The sequence below is a fragment of the Theropithecus gelada genome, chromosome 7b (assembly GCF_003255815.1).
Source record: "Theropithecus gelada isolate Dixy chromosome 7b, Tgel_1.0, whole genome shotgun sequence".
NCBI lineage: Eukaryota > Metazoa > Chordata > Mammalia > Primates > Cercopithecidae > Theropithecus > Theropithecus gelada.
This window is the reverse complement of record NC_037675.1, coordinates 71,445,184-71,467,132: the sequence shown is the minus strand read 5'-3', so window position 1 is coordinate 71,467,132 and position 21,949 is coordinate 71,445,184. Positions and strand designations below refer to the sequence as shown.

At 45.0% G+C, this 21,949-nt stretch overlaps 1 protein-coding gene across 6 annotated transcripts in view; it reads left to right on the top strand.

The window, feature by feature from the left end:
- Window positions 1–10,361, top strand: part of SLC8A3 (solute carrier family 8 member A3) — a 140,528-nt gene extending 130,167 nt beyond the window's left edge. For 4 of the 6 annotated variants that reach the window (XM_025391866.1, XM_025391863.1, XM_025391867.1 and 1 more), the window contains 4 exons: window positions 2,123–2,247; window positions 3,129–3,228; window positions 5,544–5,819; window positions 8,253–10,361. In XM_025391866.1, the coding sequence (XP_025247651.1) occupies window positions 2,123–2,247; window positions 3,129–3,228; window positions 5,544–5,819; window positions 8,253–8,629 (878 nt within the window). In that variant the 3' untranslated portion in view covers window positions 8,630–10,361. The remainder of the gene's footprint in view (window positions 1–2,122; window positions 2,248–3,128; window positions 3,229–5,543; window positions 5,820–8,252) is intronic. The other 2 variants (XM_025391865.1, XM_025391864.1) reach the window with 1 other exon arrangement.
- Window positions 10,362–21,949: the final 11,588 nt, after the last annotated feature.

The following is a 21,949-nucleotide window of genomic DNA, read 5'->3' as shown; positions in this document are numbered from 1 at the left end:
GAAGAGCACCAGCTGCATCACTCTGCAGAGTGTTCACAACGTCCTATTCTTGCCTGGCCTGGCAAGCTCTTTGTCCTTCCAATATTTGTTCAATCTTCCATCCTATTCATGTTCTATCTCTCTCTCCCCTTCCAGCCTCTCTTCCTGTTCCTAGAACTGAGAGTTTATTTACTCAGTCTGAATATCTAGATCACCTGCCATTTATTCTTTTTACTTGAAATTCTGAGGAGTCACATAAACAAGTTATCAGAATCACTATGGTCCTCTGAATTGGAGACTTATAATTCTCTCAATAAATAAACAAAATTTGAATTTAAAGGAATGATCGTGACAAAAATAGAAAAAGGCAGGAATTATTGCCAAACCAAGAAACTAGAAACTAGAATTAACTTACAGACGTGTGACTCAGTCAATTAACAAATATATACAGAGAGCCTCTGTGGGACTGTGGGAGATCCAAAGATAGAGGACTGGTTATTTGCCAATGGGATTTTTTGCAGAAAGCTAGATGGAAAAACTGACTGTCACCACAGGGGTGGGTGCACAGGTCAGTAAGTAGATCAATATCCTGCCAGATGGATATGGTGCTAGATTGATAGGTGGACAAGGGGTTAGACAGGTACATTTATATGTCACTGGAGAGCTTATTATATTGGTATAAAGTTATTGTGTCACATGTAAAGTATGACATGGGGGAATTGAGGAGGAAGGAGTGGAATAAAACTGTCACTGCTAAGATAGGCATTATGATATGGTGCTTAAACCTGCAAGTAAAGGAAAAGAGTATGGAATCTGTGTGTCTTTTTCTAAGAGCTTTTTCCCAGAGTAGCTTGCAGTCTGGCTTCTAGGGTTGCTGACCTCATAGCCAGAACCCTAGATTCACCCAGATTTACCTTCAGAATTAACTAATTAGAGACTCAAATTCAATAGACTAAATGAAGTCAGGCTGCTAGAGGATGCCTGCTGACTTGGAAATATGCAGAAAGACATGGATCCTTGAGAAAACATTGTTTCCAAAAGTGGCCACCAGCACTAGAGGAAGGACAGCACCACGGACAGCTCCCAGACATTTTAGGACTGCCTTCTGTGTTTGGTGTCCGAAACACTGAGCAAAACAGCGAGCTCAGGAAGTCTCCGTACACTCTCATACCATCTTCCTGCAGGCCAACTAAGAAAATTCTTACATAAAATATAGGGCTCTCTGTTTGGTAACTTAAACCCTTGGCTTACAGTCTTTTCAGTGAATTTCTTTCCTTGCAAACTCGAGAGCTGGAGTCTCATGACTCCCCTTGCTTCACCAATTCCCCAGCTAGAGAGAAAAGACCTTCTTGGCCTCTGACCCATTTTGTCCTTGAGATTATCCAAGGACTACAGGATTCCCCTGGGAGGTTTACTGTGTGGAATGAAAACAATTAAGGAGCTGAATAAAAGAATTAATTGATTGTGAGAATGTGGACTTGGATGGGAAGATGTTTAAATGAGCTCTGAAAGAAACAAGCTGCCAAGAGCAATTTTCTAATCAAAGGGGAATAAAAAGATTCAATCTCTATTTCACTCTAATCCAGAAAACATGTCTTCTTGGAGAAGTGGTCTTAAAATGGACTCACCAGCCAAAGTGGAAAAAAAAAAAAAACTGTTCAACATGAGAAGGGACCATTGGTAAATGAGTCAAGATGCTGTGAAACCAGTAGACATTTCCTTGGAATAAATGTGCTTCTGCACCTTCAAGAACTCTTACAGGAAGTGGTTGAACAAACAGGCCCAACGGTTCAAAATAGTTCAGAGTCAAAACACTTGCCCTTTCTTCCCAGTTCCCCAACATCTCACTGAATGTCTTGAGAACTTCACTTGATGCTATTTCTCAGGAGACCTTTGGATCAGGTTGTCCACCCACATATAAAAGAGAAAGAGGAATGCTTATCCCAGCCTGCAAGGCACATTCTCATGGTCTGATTATAAAGTGTTTAGTACTTCATAAAAAGAGGCACTAAAAATATATATAAACTCCCCATTCCCAAGAGTTACTTGCTTTATACCCACTGCCCATGTCTAATACTCTGAGCTGTATCCTTTCAGGAAATGGAAAAGGTGTTAAAGTGAGTCCGATTTTGTTTTGTTGCAGAGTTGACAGACAGGAAGCTGACTATGGAGGAAGAAGAGGCCAAGAGGATAGCAGAGATGGGAAAGCCAGTATTGGGTGAACACCCCAAACTAGAAGTCATCATCGAAGAGTCCTATGAGTTCAAGGTCAGGCAAACAGTGAGGTCTAATTGAATAATAAATAAATTAAAGTGGGAGGCAGAAGACCTGGGGTGTTTTTTTCCACTTTCACTAGTGAATATGTGAAGTTGAAACTGAACAAATCACTTACTCACCCCAGGTCTCAGTTTCTCCATTTGTAACATGAAACAAATAGTGCTGGCCATATGTATGCTAGGAATATTGTGAGGAAACATAACATAGAATGTGAAATAAGTGGGCTAGAATGTCCTGAGATGTATTATCACTACTGTTTAGCTGTATTTTTAAAGCAAAAATATTAAAACTCACTACTACAGGGCAAGATATATTAACATCATTATTATTATTTTTTATTATATTACTCTAAATAGCCAATTTCAAAAGTCACAACCAGGCCAGGCAGCGAGGGACTCACACCTGTAATCTCAGCACTTTGGGAGGCCGAGGTGGGAGGATCACTTGTGCCTAGGAGTTTGAGACCAGCCTGGACAACATAGGGAGACCCCATCTCTACAAAAAATAAAACAAAATGAAGATCAGCTCGGCATGGTTGTACATGCCTGTGGTCCCAGCTACTCAGGAGGCCGAAGTGGGAGGATGGCTTAGGTCCAGGAGGTTGAGGCTGCAATGAGCCATGATTGCACACTGCACTCCAGCCTGGGTGATAGAGTGAGACCCTGTCTCAAACAAAACAAAACAAAAAGATAACAACCAAAAACAAAGGGAAATAGAAGGATTGCCTCAAAAGAGATCGCCCAAGGCCATTCCATGCATAACTGTCAGAACACCCTGGAGACAGGGCATCTTTCATTCCTTTGAAGAACCAGACTCCTCATTGGTTCTGAGCATTCTAACCTCATGGTTCCAAGTTTTTCTCTTCCTAACAGACTACGGTGGACAAACTGATCAAGAAGACAAACCTGGCCTTGGTTGTGGGGACCCATTCCTGGAGGGACCAGTTCATGGAGGCCATCACCGTCAGTGCAGGTGAGAAGCGTCTCAGGCTGGCCTTGCTGGGAGAAGCAGGCAACCTCTGAGAAGGAAGCATAAAGCCACGTTAACAGTCGGCCGGCCGGGCGCGGTGGCTCAAGGCTGTAATCCCAGCACTTTGGGAGGCCGAGGCGGGTGCATCACGAGGTCAGGAGATCGAGACCATCCTGGTTAACATGGTGAAACCCCGTCTCTATTAAAAATACAAAAAACTAGCCGGGCGAGGTGGCGGGCGCCTGTAGTCCCAGCTACACGGAGGCTGAGGCAGGAGAATGGCGTGAACCTGGGAGGCGGAGCTTGCAGTGAGCCGAGATCGCGCCATTGCACCCCAGCCTGGGCGACACAGCGAGACTCTGTCTCAAAAAAAAAAAAAAAAAAAACCCGTCGGCCATTCCCTGGGCAGGCCTGTATGTTCAGTCTTCCCAGCTCTAGTCCTAGGTGCCTACTGCCTCACTGGATCACTTTGGAAAAGAATCGTGGCGTAACTGAAAAACATGGCTATCTCTGGTTTCAAATCCTTGCTCTGCTGTGTGAAGTGGAACAATGTACCCTCTCTGACCTCAGTGTCCTCATCCCAAAGGGGAACTACTGCTACCTTTCTCAGAAAGGTAGAAAAGTACAGAGTCTTGTGTAAAATCCAAACTCAATAAATTCTGATTTCTGTCATTCTTCCTTTTCTTTTGTTTGGTCCCCCTCTTCTGTAAAATGTGGGACAATTCTGATTTAGAGATGTGGGAGTTAGGAGTTTATAAAATGTGTTGCATTGACTCTCCAACAAAACACCCTGGATGATTCCAAACCCCACCCTCGGCATTTACTGACAGGCTCCCTCAGTAACGACCCACAGCACAGCCAGGAGTCCTAGCAGCCTGTGGGGACTGCTGGTTGGAACATGGACGGAAAGGGTCTCCCAACCACCGTCACTATCACCTCAGCACCACTGAGGCCTCCTTGCACTGCTGAGCACTACTGGCCTTGTATTTTATTGAGAGGCTTTGTTGTCATAGCAACCCACAGGGTCATATCCCCAAGGCCCCAGAGCCAGAGCAAAAGGACAGCCAGGAAGAGAGGTTTGCTGCTGCTGCTGCTGCTGCTGCCCCACTTTTCTCACTGCCTGCTTTAGATCTTTCTAGCTCCCCCTTCTGATGACCTGACTGTGCCCCTTTGAGACAATACGCGGAATGTAGGCCACATCATCTACCCTGCTCCTTTTACAAAGGAGGGGCCTGGGGTTCAGAAATAAGAGATTATTTACCCCAGCTTACAGATTTTCTTCATGGCAAAGCTGGAATGAGAACCCAAGTGTTCTGACTCCTGTTCTTTCAAAACCCAGCTTCTACCGGTTATGCCAAAACATGACAGAGGTTGCCGTTGGCAAGGCACAGGCATGCCTCAGCACACCCTCCCCCATAGGGCTGCTGAGTGGGCAACTCTGCCCACATTCCTGGCAAGGACAATCAAGGTCCATCCTGCTCTTTCCCATGAGATATTTGGAGGATGGCACTGACTCTGCAGTATATTCTCATGATCTGGAATGACAGCCATGCCTCAGGGGACAGATAATGACCAGAGCCACAATGGTTACTGCAGCAGTCAAGTCAGAAAATTTGAGAGGAGCCCTGCTGGTGTCCAGTGAAGAGTGGCCATGCTGAACTGATTTCACTTTTCTTTGCCTAGACAACAAAATGCAGCTTGTGCGTTCTCCTTTCTTTCTTTTTTCTAAATTATACTTTAAGTTCTAGGGTACATGTGTAGAACATGCAATTTTGTTACGTAGGTATACACGTGCCATGGTGGTTTGCTGTACGCATCAACCCGTCATCTACATTACGTATTTCTCCTAATGCTATACCTCCCCTAGTCCCCACTCCCTGACAGGCCCCGGTGTGTGATGTTCCCCTCCCTGTGTCCATGTGTTCTCATTGCTCAGCTCCCATTTATGAGTGAGAACATGTGGTGTTTGGTTTTCTGTTCTTGAGTTAGTTTGCTGAGAATGATGGTTTGCATCCTCCTTTCTTTCTGCTCCACTGTCTTGTCCATCTTAATCTCCTTCTTTCTTTTCTTCCTTATTCCCTGGCCCTCTCTCTCCCACTCTACCTTGGTGCCCTGCATTCAAATTGACCGGTGAGGCATATCAAATTGTTTCCCAACTATTTTCTGGCATCCTGGCCCTGGCCCCCATCAGCTGCCCAGAAGACAGCTGGAGTCCCCTTCTAGCGGATGATGCCTGTGGTGCAGGTTGGGTTTGACTTTCTTATGAATGATTATCTGACCTCGCTCCCCTTTCTCTTGCCTGTTTATCTTGCCTCCAGCAGGGGATGAGGATGAGGATGAATCCGGGGAGGAGAGGCTGCCCTCCTGCTTTGACTACGTCATGCACTTCCTGACAGTCTTCTGGAAGGTGCTGTTTGCCTGTGTGCCCCCCACAGAGTACTGCCACGGCTGGGCCTGCTTCGCCGTCTCCATCCTCATCATCGGCATGCTCACCGCCATCATTGGGGACCTGGCCTCGCACTTCGGCTGCACCATTGGTCTCAAGGATTCAGTCACAGCTGTTGTTTTTGTGGCATTTGGCACCTCTGTCCCAGGTGAGAGTGAGAGGTGCTTGAATTTGCAAAGAGGATTTTACCTGGTTCGAATGACCCCTGGACTCCATCTGATTATCTTCCATACCATCTCAGATCTGAACTTAACAGAGCTTCTGCCCTTAAAGTGCACAAAAGTCAATCAAAGAGATAACTAATGACATTAGTAATGACAGCTAATATTTCTTGAGCACTTTCAATTTGACAGACACTATGTGTGTTCAGCAATTTACACGTTTACATTTTCTCCCTGTAATGTTTCCCAAAGCCCTATTAAATATGGTAAGTTATTATCCCCACTTCACAGACAAAGAAACTGAGGCCCACAGAGGTTAAGCTACATGCCCAAGTAAGTGGTCCAATTTCTTAACCTCCACATTATGTGAATAGATGCAAACAGTGAAATTAAAAGAATGTAGATATTGTTCTCCTTCTATTTACCTCTGGCGATCTCTGAGAGGTTAAAGATTAGCCAACTCAAAGATATCAAAGGAGAAATGCCCACATACATTCTTGGCCTCCTCTACTTGGAAGGACACCGTGAGTACAAAGCATCTCCTAGCAGAACAGGCAAAGGAAGCTCCACAGCTTTTATCTTTTTATAGGATGAATTACATACTTTTTCTTTTTCTTAGGAACACTCAAAGACAAACAAAAAGGGGCAGACATTCCTTTATTTGTTGAATAAATATTTACTAAGCACGTATTATGCCTGTTACAGTATTGTGCTAGTTTTTGGAACTATAGTGAAAGGCAAGATATACATGCTTCCTTCTCCACGTGGAGTTTATAATCTAGTGAAGGAGATAACACTTAACTACTATAATGAAAGTTATCTTGTTAAATCCTAAGAAGAAAAAGCAAAGGTACCGCATAAGGATGAAAGCTGGGCCTGAATGTAAGAGTTAGCAGGTAGAGAGGGGCTGCACTAGCCCAGGTTCTTTACTTAATTCAGTTAGGGGCTTTGGGGCCTCTGAACTCTGAACTTCTGCCAGGGAGCTGGCATCCCAATTGCCCCAGAAAGAAACAGAGCGCATCCTCCTGCAGGAGGTTAGGCTAAATCTCATCAGACAGGACTCTTCTGGCTGGACCAAGAGAAATCTTTCCTGTACCAAGCGAACATATCCTTCAAGACAGTAGCTGAATTCACATCAAATTCTAGGAAAACCTCTTTCCAAAACCCCAGCGCAGGCCAGTGGGATTATTTGTCCATTAGTGATGCAAGAGATTTAGCCATCGTGGAAATGCATCAGGAGGCTGGAAATTAGATGGATGATCACGGGAAGGCCTGTGGATGAGATGCCCTGTGATCTCTGTTCTCCAAGCCTTGGGGGACCTGAACTGTCAGAGGGGAGAAAGGAAATATGGGGGAAAGCATAGAGGTGGGAAGAAATATCAGAGGATCAGAAGCAAACAACAACGACAACAACAACAACAAAAACAAACAAAAAAACAAGGCCATAGGCAAGACAGGGTAAGAGGTTTTCTCTGGGAGATCTTAAAAAAAATGGCAATAATGAAGCAAACCAGGCAAATATCTTTAGGCAGCTCCAAGTGCTTGCAATTGGCCAAGACAACAGCTAACAGCATTTGAGGCTTTAAGAAGGTTATCCTGTGATCCACTCATCTGATTTAGTGGCTTTGGCTGAAGTTCTTTGGATATAGTTGATGATATGGAAAGGGTCCTTACCTGAGGGCCTTAGGGTCAAGTCTCTTGCTAACATCCTATGTGACCTTGGGTAAATTATTTGACCCTTATTTTTCTTACCTGTAAAATAAAAGGATTGGGCTAGATGTCTCTGACAGTCCTCCCTATAGGTACAATCTGTACCAAGATCTAAAGTCAAACACCCTGCAAAGCCCTGTGATACACATAAAAACCACAAAGACAGAGCCCCGTCTTCCTTGAATCCACAGTTCACCCTGCATGTCCCCATCATGCTTCCCCAGCATGTCCTCTGTCCCCAAAATCCAGTACCTTGCCCAGTTTTGAGTCAGTAGGCATTGCTCAATAACTGTTGGTGGTTTGTGAATAAATGCCCCATATGACAGTTAAAATCAGGCATCTACTCCAAGCATCTTCCCACGGTGTCAAGGTTCCCTGGGGAGATATTATGGGATGGCAAACTTCCCTTACCGAAAAAGTAGTCAAAGGAGAACAATAAGCCCACTCAGTAAATATCAGAACTGGAAAGCCCTTCAGAATCTTTTAGATCACTGCAGATGAGGGATGGGAAGCCCAGACTAGGGATGTGACCTACCCAGGGCCGCACGCTTGCTTGTGGCAGAGCTAGGAGGTAGGAGTGCCCCCCTAGCCCTTGTCTCTCATTCCGGGGCTCAGCCCACCAGCTCAAGCTGCTTTTTGGGCATACTGGAAGACAGACCCTGCACACCTTAGCCTCCTGCCAGCTCCCATGTGTCTCTGTCCTTTTCCAGATACGTTTGCCAGCAAAGCTGCTGCCCTCCAGGATGTATATGCAGACGCCTCCATTGGCAACGTGACGGGCAGCAACGCCGTCAACGTCTTCCTGGGCATCGGCCTGGCCTGGTCCGTGGCCGCCATCTACTGGGCTCTGCAGGGACAGGAGTTCCACGTATCGGCTGGCACACTGGCCTTCTCTGTCACCCTCTTCACCATCTTTGCATTTGTCTGCATCAGCGTGCTCTTGTACCGACGGCGGCCACACCTGGGAGGGGAGCTTGGTGGCCCCCGTGGCTGCAAGCTCGCCACGACATGGCTCTTTGTAAGCCTGTGGCTCCTCTACATACTCTTTGCCACACTAGAGGCCTATTGCTACATTAAGGGGTTCTGAGCCGCGGAACAGAGCCTCCGACAGGGCAGGCCTAGGACTTCTCCTAAGAGAAGGGCACTTCCCCACCAGTGACCTCTCCAGGCTGCGTTGCCCTAGAGAGGCAGCATCAGGACCCAAGCCCCAGGAACTTCACCCAACTTAGGCCCTGGCAATGAACTGAAAGGGCAAAGTCTTAATCAATCAAACAATGGAGGAATCACCGACTTTACACAGTATTTAATTAAATACAAACAAACGACAGCAACAAATCCACCTCCACCCCATCTCCTCCTCATATCCCTGACCCAAAGCAAAGGTCAGAGCCTTTCACCTCCTTCTATTCCACCTTCTGATTATTCCTTTGCCTCTCATTTCTTTGGAGGCAGGGTTTCTCCTCTCTGCCCAATTCCATACGTCCCTATTATCTCACTCAGCTGATAAGACGTGAAAATGAGTCACATTCATGTGGCTAGGGTGGGGTTCTTTTTTCATTGTAATCATTATTGTGGTTGCTTTCATTTTGCCATTAGGTTTTGCTTATTGTTTTGTTTTGTCTTTTTGTTTTTTTCCTGAAGTGAGTGAAAAAGGTGCCACGAAGGAATTCCAGGTCTGAGCCAACAGAGAGAAACATGAATTTTCAGACATATGCTCTCCCACCACCCCTTGGCTCCATCAAGATCCAGTTCCCCATCTCACTGTTTTCTCTCAGTTCTTGGGAGGAGTGATGGCGTTGGGGTGGACATAAGCTCACTCACCCATGCAGGGTACTAAAGATCTTACAGGAGCTTCAACTGGAGCAGGAGGAGCTTTTTATACTTATGTTGAATCAAGTCAAATACAAAAAGCAATTGTCCCTCTTTGCCCAAGTCTTTCCAGTTCTGTGTGTCTTATTGTGTCAGTGTCCACTTGTGTATCCTTCTGCAGGAAGACCCACCAAGTAGGAGAGATGTGACAAAAATAGGAATGGTGTGTGATGACAAAGGGCTACTGGAAGAACAAAAAGGATTCAGTCCTTCTTAGTATCTTTGACTTTGTACCTGAGGCAGGAGAGAAGAGATATCCAACCAGTGAGAGATTTAAGTGAAAATTTTGTATTTTACATGTCAATGTGCCTGAGGAATGTCACCTTCACCACTCTCTTGCTTCCTAATGCTCTATACAAAGAGGGCTGACTATATTTATTGAAGTAGTGTAAAAACTTAGAGATTTTATAAGAGAACAAGGGGCTCCCTTCACCTCTCCTGGTCCCTCAGGTCACATATGAAAGCATTTTTACAAGATAGGAACTGGAATTCCTCATTTCTCCCACGTTCCTGCTTGTTTTTAAACTTCATGAAGCTCTTTTTCCAGCCTGTGGGGTAGTTCTTGCTCCAGTAAGAGGAATCTTAGCTGTCATAATCCTGTGGAGCCTGGGTTTTTAGAGAAAGAGATCTCTGTGCCCTACAGACCTTTTCCCAACAAATGTGGGAAGACCTGGCTTTCACACACACACACATACACGCAAATAAACAGACATAAGATGTCATCATGAAACTGCCCACGGATCTTTAGGCTTTCTGCATTGACATAAATACATTTTCTAAGGGGAGGGGGGGAGAAATTAAAAAACACCTGTTAATTTTAAACACATTTTTTAAGAAAAAAATAACTAAAAAAGAAACAGTGCTCATGTCATAAGCTATGTTGACAGTTGCCAGTGGAAATGTTGGGTTGGTTCAAAAAAAAAATAAAAGCTATACTTATATCTCTCTACGTACAGCTTGCTTCTCCCTGTGTTTCTTCAGTGGAAGGTCCAGGGGGCCACAGTGGGCTTCTTCTGAGGAGATGTGACTCAGGTGAAGGTGTCACCACCTCTTACACTCAGGTGCCAATGTGTCAAACCCAGTATATTTTAAGCAAAAGTACTTCAGGAAAATGCCACTTGTCAAAACCCAAACTTTGCGAAGTTGGAAGATGTAAGTAGTAGTAAGAGCTGTGGTAGTTATGGAAGAAGGAGGTTTCTGTATCAGAAAGGCATTGGCCGTGCCAGACTCCAGCTAGGAAAACAGTGCCCTGAACCTATTACCAACAGACATGTTTGCACTCATTCATTTACTCATCATTCATTCAACAAGCAATTTAGGAGCATGTTGAATATATTGAATGACACTCTGGTGATACAAAGAAGAGCAAGACATAGCTCCTGACCTCAAGAAACTCACAGTCTAGGCTGGGCATGGTGGCTCATGCCTGTAATCCCAGCACTTTGGGAGGCAGAGGCGGGTGGATTGCTTGAGGTCAGGAGTTCAAGACAAGCCTGGCTAACAGGTCTACCAAAAATTTTAAAAGTTAGCCAGGCATGGTGGCACATGCCTGTAATCCCAGTCACTCAGAAGGCTGAGGCACAATAATTGCCTGAACACAGGAGACAGAGCTTGCAGTGAGCTGAGATTGTGCCACGACACTCCAGCCTAGGCGACAGAGCAGACTCTGTCTAAAACAAAACAAAACAAACAAAAAAACTCACAGTCTACGTAGGGGAAGTGATCCAGAAGCCCACTAAACCTGTTCAAAGAACGGGGCAATGCTGCGAAGGCCTGGTGGGGGGATCTTGTGGAACCCAAGGCAGGAGGCACAGCCGCCAGGCCGTAGGAGCCTGAAAGCCATCAGGAACCGAGCCCACTCTCCCCACCTTCGCCAGGCCATCTGGTCTCTCTCACCCTTGCTTCCTTCTGCCCATTGGGCCCATCCTCTTCTTTTATCTCCCAAGGGGCTTCCTCTGATTTATTTTCTTACACACAGCCCAGCACAGTCACCAGCCCTGACATTATATCATGACCTCACAGCTTTGATCACCACAATGAACTGGAACTTCCCTCTTTTCCTCTGAGTGCAAATTCTCAATCGAGAGAATATGGCCAACTCTCCATCTCCAGAGGGCCATTCTGAGAAGGCAGAATCCTTTGTAGAAGGCAGTCACAGTGTTGGGGTGCCTGTGGATTGGGTGTTTTGTGTCAAATGTTCACTCTTGGTACAGACAACCCAGGTGTGGAGAGGAGGGTGATGATCACATTGTAGGTACTATTGCCCCTTCTGAAAGCCAAGTGATGGGAAGGGGTTTATGACGCTTGTGGACACCAAAGTGCAAATACTAATGGCAGTCCTATGCCCTGAGCACTCTAAAAGTGACCTAAACAGAGTGCCATGGGAACACAATGGAAGAAAATATCAACTCAGCCTGGAAGAATTGGGAAAGACTTCACAGAGAATGTAACAGGTAAGTAGGATCTTGAAGGAAGATGAAATCATGATTTACTTTGGTGAGGGGCTTCATATTGAAGGATGGACAAAAAGTGAACAGCACATTCAAAGGCACATGCGTAAAGCATGACATGGCACAGTCATGGAATGGCAGCAGTCAGCATGGCTAGGATAGAAGTCAAGAGGAAGGCTAAGGGTAGGTGGATCCTAACTGTGGCCCCACTGTGCCCTCTGCTGAGGTTTAGAAGTTGTCTGCAATAGGGTCCTGGGCTTAAACTTATGGCCAAAAATGGGGCTGAGAAAGCAGCATCAGGAACACAATTCCTACCATGGAAGCTAAGAACGAGATGTCAATGGGATTTGTGAGTGTAACAGATTAGCACAAAAAGCAGGCAGGGAAAGAGGTTGGACTAAAAGCCTCATTCAGTTTTTTTTTGCCAGCCACTAAGTGAAAAATGAAAAAAAAAATGTCTTTTAGCAGATTAAATGGTAGATACAAAATCACAAAATCCATTTGTGCCCATCATCACTACCATTTTCTGAGTCCTTTCTGGGTTATCCAGGTGTTAGGCTTTGTCAAAACAGGAGATGGAATGAACAATAGGAGGAGAGTTGAGGAACACATCCCAGGAATCTGAAGCCCTGGGTACTAGCTTAGATGCCCCCACTAACAATCCCTCTTCTCTTTGGATTCATCTTCTCTCTGGATCACAATTTCCTGAACTATAAGTGAGGTTTTCATAAAAGACCTCTGAAGCCAATTACTTCTAGCTTTAATATTGTGGTCCTAGAATATATACAAAAGCAGTGTGTGTGTGCGTGTGCACACATGCATGCACACGTGCATGCACACACTCAAACTGCCCGGCTACCTTAATTGACACACCATTGCAGATGCCCCTTTGCAACTCCTTGGCCCTATGGCCAGTGTATTAGTCAATATGAAGAAGATGTTGTTAGCCATTGTGCACGTGTTCATTTTCAGCACTTCTTACTGATAGCCACAACACGCCCACCTCTTTGGCTCATTTATCATTAGGGCAATGTTAGCTGCTGTAATAAATAAACCCCAATATTTCAATGCCTTAGCAAGATAAAATTTTATTTCTCACTCCTGTAATAATCCAATAAAGATGTTCTTGCAGGTGGCTTTCATCCATGTGATGATTCAGGGACTCAGTTTCCTTCTATTTTGTAACTCTGTCAGCCTCTGGGGCCCTGGAGTGTTCTTCATCTAGCAGTAGATGGAACAAAAATTAGAAAAAGCCCACACACACACTTCTGACTACCTTGGTTTTGAAGTAGTACTCATTACTTTCACTCATATTCTTTTATTAGTAAAAGCTGGTCACTTCAACCTACTCACATGCAACGGGGACTAGGAGATATTATTCTTGTCAGGGCAGCCACTTCCCACTGACCATTCTATACTGCAAAAGGATGAAATGTGTTTGAATGTTTGCCTCTGCCACACTCCCCTTTGTGATTAAAGATAGATATTTTTACTATCGATGGCTAAGAGCAATCTGACCTATGTCTATGTGGATTTTCGTGGTTTACAAAAAGCCTTTCATATACATGTGTTTGAGTCTGATAAGAACCACAAGTGGTAGATACTCCTATTTTATCAACAAAGTTCTGAGGGTTTAGATGATTTCCCAGGAGAATGCAGATAGTAACAGGCAGACACAAACACAGGTCTTCTGATTCCAAATTCAAGCTCTTTCCAGAATATTATGGCCCTTGCGACAAACACCAGAACAAAGAATGAGACTTAGAGGAAGCTGGATCTAGCCAGCGAGAGAGAGTTTCCTAGAGAGGCAGCCAGGGTCCGGGGAGGGAAGGCGAGAGAAGCCAGTCAGCAACTGGTTCTCTCACCCTACCACAGTTCTCTCCTCCTCTCCTTTGTCTCCATTCTTACTTAGTGAGGCACTTCCTCTGGGGGCACCTGAATGGTCGATGTGCCAGTAAAAGCCAAGGGCAGACTGATGGAAATTTCCAAAAGAGAAATTTAACTGTGACAAAGTGATTTGGATTAAGTAGCCTGATTACAATTTTTGATGGAGTGTCATCTGGCCCCAGGGAGGGGGTGATTCAAAAGACATCTTCTTGGCAAAGTGAATCCAAAAAAGACTCCTGGAACACGGCCCTGGTTGGTGTGTCATATGGCATTTATGGCATTTTCAGGAAGGAACAAAGGAGAGGGGAAGTCAAACTGACTTTATGAAAACTAAGATCAGCCTTTACTAGTAAACTTATTCTTTCTTTTCTTTTTTCTTACAGTTTTACTGAAGTGTAATGAACAAATAAAAATTATATATATTTGAGGTCTACAATATGATGTTTTGGTATTTGTTTACTTTGTGGAATGGTCACCACAATCAAACTGGTTAGCATATCTGTCACCTCATATAGTTGCCCTTTTTTGTGATGCGAATACTTAGGATCTATTCTCTTAGCAAATTTCAAGTACTCAACACATTGTCATCAACTATAGTCACCGTGCTGGACATTAGGTCTCCAGAACTTGTTCCTCTTATAACCGCAGGTGTGTACTCTTTGAGCAACAGCTTCCTCTCTCCCCCACCCATCCCCTGATAGCCACCCTTCTACACTCTGTGTCTATGAGTTCCAACTTTTGTAGATTCCACGTATAAGTGAAATCATGCCGTAGTTGTGTTTTCTGTGCCTGGCGTATTTCACGTAGCATAATGTCTTACAACTTCATCCATGTTGTCACAAGTGGCAGAATTTCTTTCTTTTTTAAGGCCAATTAATACTCCATTATATGCATATTGTGTGTGTGTGCATATACACATACACACACACACACACTACAACTTCTCTATTCATTCATCTGTCGACAGACAATTGGGTTATTTCCACATCTTGGCTATTCTGAAGAATGCCGCATTGAACATGCATATACAGATACCTCTTCGAGATGCTGATTTCATTTGCTTTGAATATATTCCCAGAAATGGGATTGCATCATTCTTTCTTAAAAATCTGGAAAGGAGGTGTAGCCCAAGGTAAACTATTCTAGTACCTCAAATCTTTAGATTCTGATTTCTAATCTTAGTCCTTTCTGCTGTTTCTCAAGTTCTTTCTAGCTTCTACCTCAGCAAAAACACAATGGGAGTGGTTGTCATTCTGTCATCTTCACAAACTGCAAATTACATCAGTGGGATTGCTTCTACAGTGCATGATAACTGTTGTTTCTTTTGTTTGTTTGTTTTTGGTTTTGGTTTTTTTTTTGCTATGATCATCACCTCTGACTGAGTCCTTACTCAATCAATTTCTCCTTCCATGACTATGGGGCAGGCATTAAAACCTGGTGGCCAGCAGACTTGATGTGTTTGATTCCTATAGTGCTTTTTCAAAGCTGGAATAGTTGTCAATGTTTTAAAACAGAAACATGTTGTGTAAAAATCTGGATTCTCTGGCCACACTGGGTGGGCATTCTTATGAGGCCACAACTCCAGTGGAACTGCTAAGTGGCCACCCTGTCTACGTACACAGTGTTTACTCTCTCAGTTTACTAGAGTTCTTACCCAACCCATGTCTCTTATTCATGTGACGAGTCCGGTTCTGAGGCCATTTGTACACATGACACCTGCTATGGATCAAGGCTTGAGGTATTGCATTTTGGCCTTTGCATGTTGATGCTTGTCTCCAGTGTTCTGTGGGGTTTGAAGCCCAGATCTACTATTTTTACCTCTTGTGGAATTTTAAACAATTGACTGCCTCCCTGAGCTTCAGTTTCCCTAATCCAAAAATACAGTTTTGCAACAATTAAACAAACCATTCTCAAGTCAATTGCCACAGTGTTTAGCACCTTCCATACACCCTAGAAATGTTAAACTTGAGTATTAAGATTTGGAGAGATGGTCAAGGGACACCAGCACCTCCAAGTCAGGTGAGCCTCTAGACACTGTGGAGAAGAGAGGCAGACATGTTTGGTGTCAAAGAAAGGGTGACATGGAAGAGGCAGCAGGCCAAAGGAGTTCATTAATGCTAATAAGTAAGTCAGGTAATGGTGGGCCTGAAGAAGAGAGTGAAGCTTTGTGAGAAGTTATGTCATCTGTCCAAGGTCATTCCACAAGTAAGTGGCAGAGCTGGGCTTAATATCTAGATTGGCCATTATCTTCATATGCACCTGTTGGGTAGGTAAGACAGTTATTATTTACTGCCAGGGTAGTGAAGAAGAAAGCACAGATCGTAAGTAGGATAACTTATCTGGTTTGCCTAGGACTTTTCTGGTTTTACCACTGAAAGTCCTGTGTCCTAGGAAATCCCTCAGTCCTGGAAAACTGGGACAGTTGGTCACCCTAAAATATTGTGTCTTACAGAGTTAGTAAGAGATGGACTGTCTACATGCACCTTCTACTCTGTTGTGCTGCCATATTTTCCAGCCATTCCATTCCTTTTACTCTTAGCCAACATCTCAGTTAGATAAGGTTCTTTCCTTGGTCGGATAACCCAAACTTTCATTCCCACAAGATTTGAATTCTTGGCATGTTGCTCAGTTTTCAGTTGACCAGTACTTTTGGGCAAGGGAGTATGAAAAGGTACATCAGATGAATTCCCACATTGCAAACCCAGTCCTTCGTATTCTCATTATGCAACAGCAACCTGATTTCCCCCAGGTAATTAGGACATTCACCTCACCAGTTCAGTGAACCCAAAATCACTAGGAGGCAGTATCTACTTCTAATTCATCAGAACCAGAAGTCTTCCTTGGTGCAAGCATTTCTCCATTGGTCATTGGGACTTCCAAACCTGCTGAGACCAAAACTATAGAAACAGAAAGTAAGATTCTTCAAGTGGGTTATTAGGCATAATAATGAGAGGCATCACCCATCTCTACCCCTTAGTGTCCAGAACTATGATCCCTTCTATGGGTAGATAGCACTAGATATTGGCCCCTAATTACAGCATATACTGCATTCAGTATGATAGCATCTTAATATCACAAGGTATTATCTTCTAGCTGATGCTGTAATTGAGCCTGAATCAGGTCATTCCACCTTTGGGTAATGGGAAAAGTGGTAAGACCAGTGACCTGGTCAGACAATGTTGTGAAAGATATCATTGCAATGGATAAAACATTCAAAGTCCATAAACGGACACCCTAGTAAAAACACTATGGGCAAGAAAGGCAAATTCATACCCAGAATATGAGTCTATCCTCTGTGAAGACTGACTGCTACATTTTCTATAATGGCGATTGTCCAAGGAAATCAATCTGACACCATATAACCCGCTGGCCTTTTGGGGAGATATTGCCACGTCAATGGCTCATCAGTTGCTTCTGCTGTGAGCAGGTCATACACTCATCAGTGGCAGTAACCAAATGGGCCTTGGTGAGAGGACAGCCATGCTGTTGAGTCCAAGTATGGCCTCCATCCCTGTTGACATGCCATTTTGTTCATGGATCCACTGAGCCAGCATCAGGGTGGCTAGAGAGAGGGGCCAACTAATATTAATGAAAGCATAAGTCATGGGCCAGCTAATATTAATCAAAGCATAAGTCATGACTCATAACAGCATGAGTCGTATGGAGAACGTCTACCACCATGGTTGCTCTCTGATAGGCATTTGTATGGGGCACTGTATCTTCACACTACGGGGCCCATTCCATACACGGAATTCCTAAATTCCTAATTTTTCTTGCCACCAATTAGCTTCAAGTCCTCAGTGAGCCAGTCACCCATTGTCTACTGCATGAATTGGTGTAGATCCATGATTCAGGCCCAAGTGGACAGTTCAACGTACTGCCTGAAGTTCTGTCCACTGGGAAAATTTCTATCCACCAGTCTTTGATGGTCTCCTATGAGTACGGTTACAGACGACGCTGTCCGCTTCTGGCTGGTGCTGGCATACTGTGCAGAAATAGGTTCATGCTTTCTTCTCATTTATTCACTGGTCACAGGGAATTCCCCATGAGGTCAACATATGGTTGAGGGAAAGGCAGCAAAGCTGTTACCTGGAGTTACCACAGGAGTCAAAACGCCTGTTTGTGGGGGTTACTGGTGCTTTCTTGACATGAATGTGCTGTTTTCCCTATATACATACCATTTCCATTTTATAATGGAATATTTCTGAGCAAGTTCAATTATATAATTTATTGGGAAAGGTACCCAGTTCTACATGGGTAGGTTAAGTCATATGTTATTTGGTGTTACTCCTTCCCTACTCATGACCTGAAGAGTCCTGATGGGGTCCGGCATTTAATTAATGCTGCAACTTGGGTTTGGTCCATATCCCTATGGTCCCTGCAGCTGTAGGAGAGGAGGGACTTCTTTAAAGTTTCCTGGGAGGACTTCCAGTTCTCCCTGTGCATATTCATAGCTTTTAATTTGTCTTTTTCCCCATGTATGTTCTCTAGGGTCATGTAAAGAATCAGGTGATGCCATAATTTTTGAAAATACTGCAATTACCCTAGTAACAAAGTGTTAGAACTGCTTGATCTCCCAGCACCTTGCCCTCCACTTTATTCTCTACCCCATTCAGTGATAATTTGAGTATTCATGATGCCACCATTTACCGTGAACTACCTGGGTCCTATTTGCCCTCATCAAGGAAGTTATCCTTGAGCTGCTCATGACCAACCCAAACCCAGAGTTCCACTTTATGAGTTTGCTTCCTCCTAGGCCCAAGTGGCAGGAGAGGAGAGGTTTCAGGAACTGAGGAGAGAGAATCAGGTAGATAGGCCTCTTAGAAAGGAGTGATACCTTTCAGTCAAAAAACATAGCCAGCTCAAGGCAACCTTACAAGGAATAACACCCTGTCTTCCCTCCCCTCCCACTCTCCCATCTCCCACTGGACTCCTGGTCATCCAGAGAGCACAAGAACTCCATTGATGCCATGCATAAAAGTTAGTCCCCCAGGCAGAGCAACAGCAGGTGAAGAATGGGGAAAGAATGGCTCCAGAGGGGCAGGCAGGAGATTTCTGCACACCATATAGATTTGTTGCAATGATTTCATGAGGTAACAGGCTTAGCAAAATGTCTGACATACAGTGAGAACTCCCGGGCAAAAACACTGAGGAGACCCAGAGAGGTGAAGCCAATGGCTCAAGGACACACAGCTAGTTCATAGCAAAACCAGGCTGAAGACTCCTGTAGTAGGTGCTCTCTCCACTGGCCCTGCCTTTCCTGCCAGATTGTATGATTTTGCTGCTATTAATCTGTTCCTCCATTTTTAGCTCTCCTCTAGAAGTTACAGCTCCATCACGCAGCCCGCATCATAATGCTTTTTGCAATGGCATGTGCATCCCATCAGGCTATCTCTACCTTATTTCACTGTCTTATCAGGTATATTTCATTATACCTTTCCCTAAACAACTCACTTTTTAGAATCTGATACAGTGAGCTACTCAACATCTCAGTAGACACACTTCTTTCCATAATTTAATGGAATTTTCCATTTATATATGCTATATGCCTCTTTAAATGTGTAGCAAAATAATCGCTATTAAGAATGCTAAATTAGGAGTTGACAGAAGTGAATTCTAATTCTGGTTCCATCACAAGCTAAGTGTTTGACCTGGAGATGGCCACTTCACCTATCTATTGAGATTTTAGATTTTTCACGTATAACCATTAGAATAGATGATTGTTTAGGCTCCTCCCAGTGCCAACACTCACTGATGATAAAAAGAAGGAGGAGGAGGATGACTGACAGATAGTGAGCTGCAGCTTTGTACCAGGCACCGCGCTGAGTACATTACCCTCATCTCACTGCTATGTTGCAGCAGTGAGAAAAACACCTTTCTGTTTTGAGCCAGAGAGGTTGGGAAGGGTGTATTTACTGCGGCTTATACTGGTCTCTCCTGACTGAGTCGTATGAGCAGTCGAGCAACGTGTCCATCATCGTGTGGAGAGACCACATCCAAGTATGCAGTGTATGTGACCATCAAGTGTGTGAATTCTCAGGGTTGCCCTGAACTTGTAGACAGGTCTGGTCTGGGGTGCCACATACAGGACCATCGACCAGTAGCTAGAGTTAGTGCTCTGGCTAGGAGGATACAGGCAAGACAGCCTTCACAGAGTGCATCCTGACAGAGGAAAAAGGGGCAGTGCAGAGAGGGAGCAGCCATCTACAGGTGGCGTAGAAGAATAGAAGGAATTGGCCAGAGCGCCCCACCAAGACTTGACAAAAAATGACAAGAGAGACTTGTGTCCCATAAGTAGCACAGACACTTGCAGGAGTAGGCAGGCATGGAACCAAGGTAATGGCCCTTTCCCTTATCAACTCATGAAAGGCACACAAAGTGGAATGTTGATCCAGACCCTAGGGTTGAGAGCTTGCTTCGGCAGAGCTGCATGAAAAGATCAAGCTTCACCTATTTCCACCCGTGTAGCAGAAACAGGCCTAATGCCACAGACCAGAAGGTCAGGGTGCCTGGGAAGTCTTCAGCCTCCTTGGCGAGCACAACTGTGGCCTTGCAGGTCATTCAGGAACTTGGGGGTAAATGGCCAGATGAACAGCCTGGCGATCTAGGGTTTTTTTTTTTTTTTTAGTTTTTGTTTGGTTTTTTGGTTTTTTATTTTGTTGTTGTTGTTTTGCTTTTTTTATTTTTTGGTGTTTTTTTGTTGGTGTTAATCTACAAGGGGGTTGGTGCTACCAGCTTCCCATCCCACTCGGATCCTTTTGGGGACCAGGAGTAAGGATGGGCCTGGGGCCCCTTCTTTGTTGGCATCACAGCACCCCTGAAAAGATGCCTGGCCCCAGCGGCAATTACTTCTCAGCATCCTGACTAAAAATGTCCCCAGTCTTCCCCACCCCACAGAGGCTGAGCATAGCTCACGAATCTCCAGGTGGAGGAAGAAACAGGATAGATGCACTTTTCCTTGACTCTTGGTCCTACTGTCCTTGTGAATGCAGGGGAAGGCAGAAGGGGCTTGCAGCTTGCCCTGCAGTCAAGTGTGAGCTCAGACCTGCCCCTTTCCATGCCAGGCTGGGGATCTCTGCTGGAGGCAAGGTCAACCCCAAAGCTCCCAGTGAGGGATAAGTACCTCCCTGCAGGAACAAGTGCCTGCCTTATTTCTCTTCCCCAAATCCCCAAAGCCTGTACAGGCTTCAGCAAAGTGGTGGCTTTTAATAAGACCTTAACTGTTCTGAGGAAAAAATGCACTTACTGCTGGATGGAACTCCCACCAGGGCCCAAGCTGGACAGGAAGGAGATGGTTGCAGTTCTAACCCTTCAAGGAAGGTAGCTGAGGAGTAGGCAGAGCTCCAGGCCTGGAGTCAGAAAATCTAAGGATAATTCCTGCTCCGCCTTTCCAGTTGGGTGACCCCAGCAAGTCACTGAACTCTTGAGTCTGGGTCCACACTTGAGAAATAGGAACAAGAGTCACTGGGTTGTGGTATTACACACGTATGACAGGGCCTGTATATGCAGTAGGCAATGTCTGGCACATGGTAAGCGTGCCGTGAACCACCTGTCCTCTTTTCTGAGCTGCAACGAAGGACCAGCCCTGGACGAGGAGGGGCCTGCATGACCATATTCAGGGTGTAGACCCTGTCCCAAGAAAGCTTAACTAGAGAAAAGGCTGCAGGAGTTTTACAAGGGGAATTATCTTCCGTTCACCTGAAAAGACAAAGGGGCAGAGTGTGGCACAAGGAATCTGGAGAAGGTTCTCAAGGTCATTTCCAGGGACAACTGTGTGTGCAGAGAGGGAAAAAGGCAAAGAGGTTGGTCATGCTGGAGAAAACCTAGAGCCTCCACCCCTGCTGCCAATCCTTGTTCAGTTCTCCAGCTCTGCAAACCAGACCTGCAGCCTCAGCCAGAATAGATACCCCACAAAACTGGGGCACAGACTGAAAAACTCCACTGGGGGTCTGCTCCCCATCTAAGGCTACCTCTCAGCCTGGCGTCTTGTCTTCTGAATGATGGCAATGTACTCACTTCCAACAGCCTGAAGCCATGGAATAGGCCCCTCCCCCAGCCCTGCCCCCAAAGCTCTGCCAGCAACATCCCCTGCATTACAGTGAGGAGAAGGGAATGGCAGTCAGGGAGGGGCATCCCGTGGGGCAGGTATATGTGGGTGGAGGTAAGAGGAACAATTACAGAGAGTGCACAAACACCGTCAG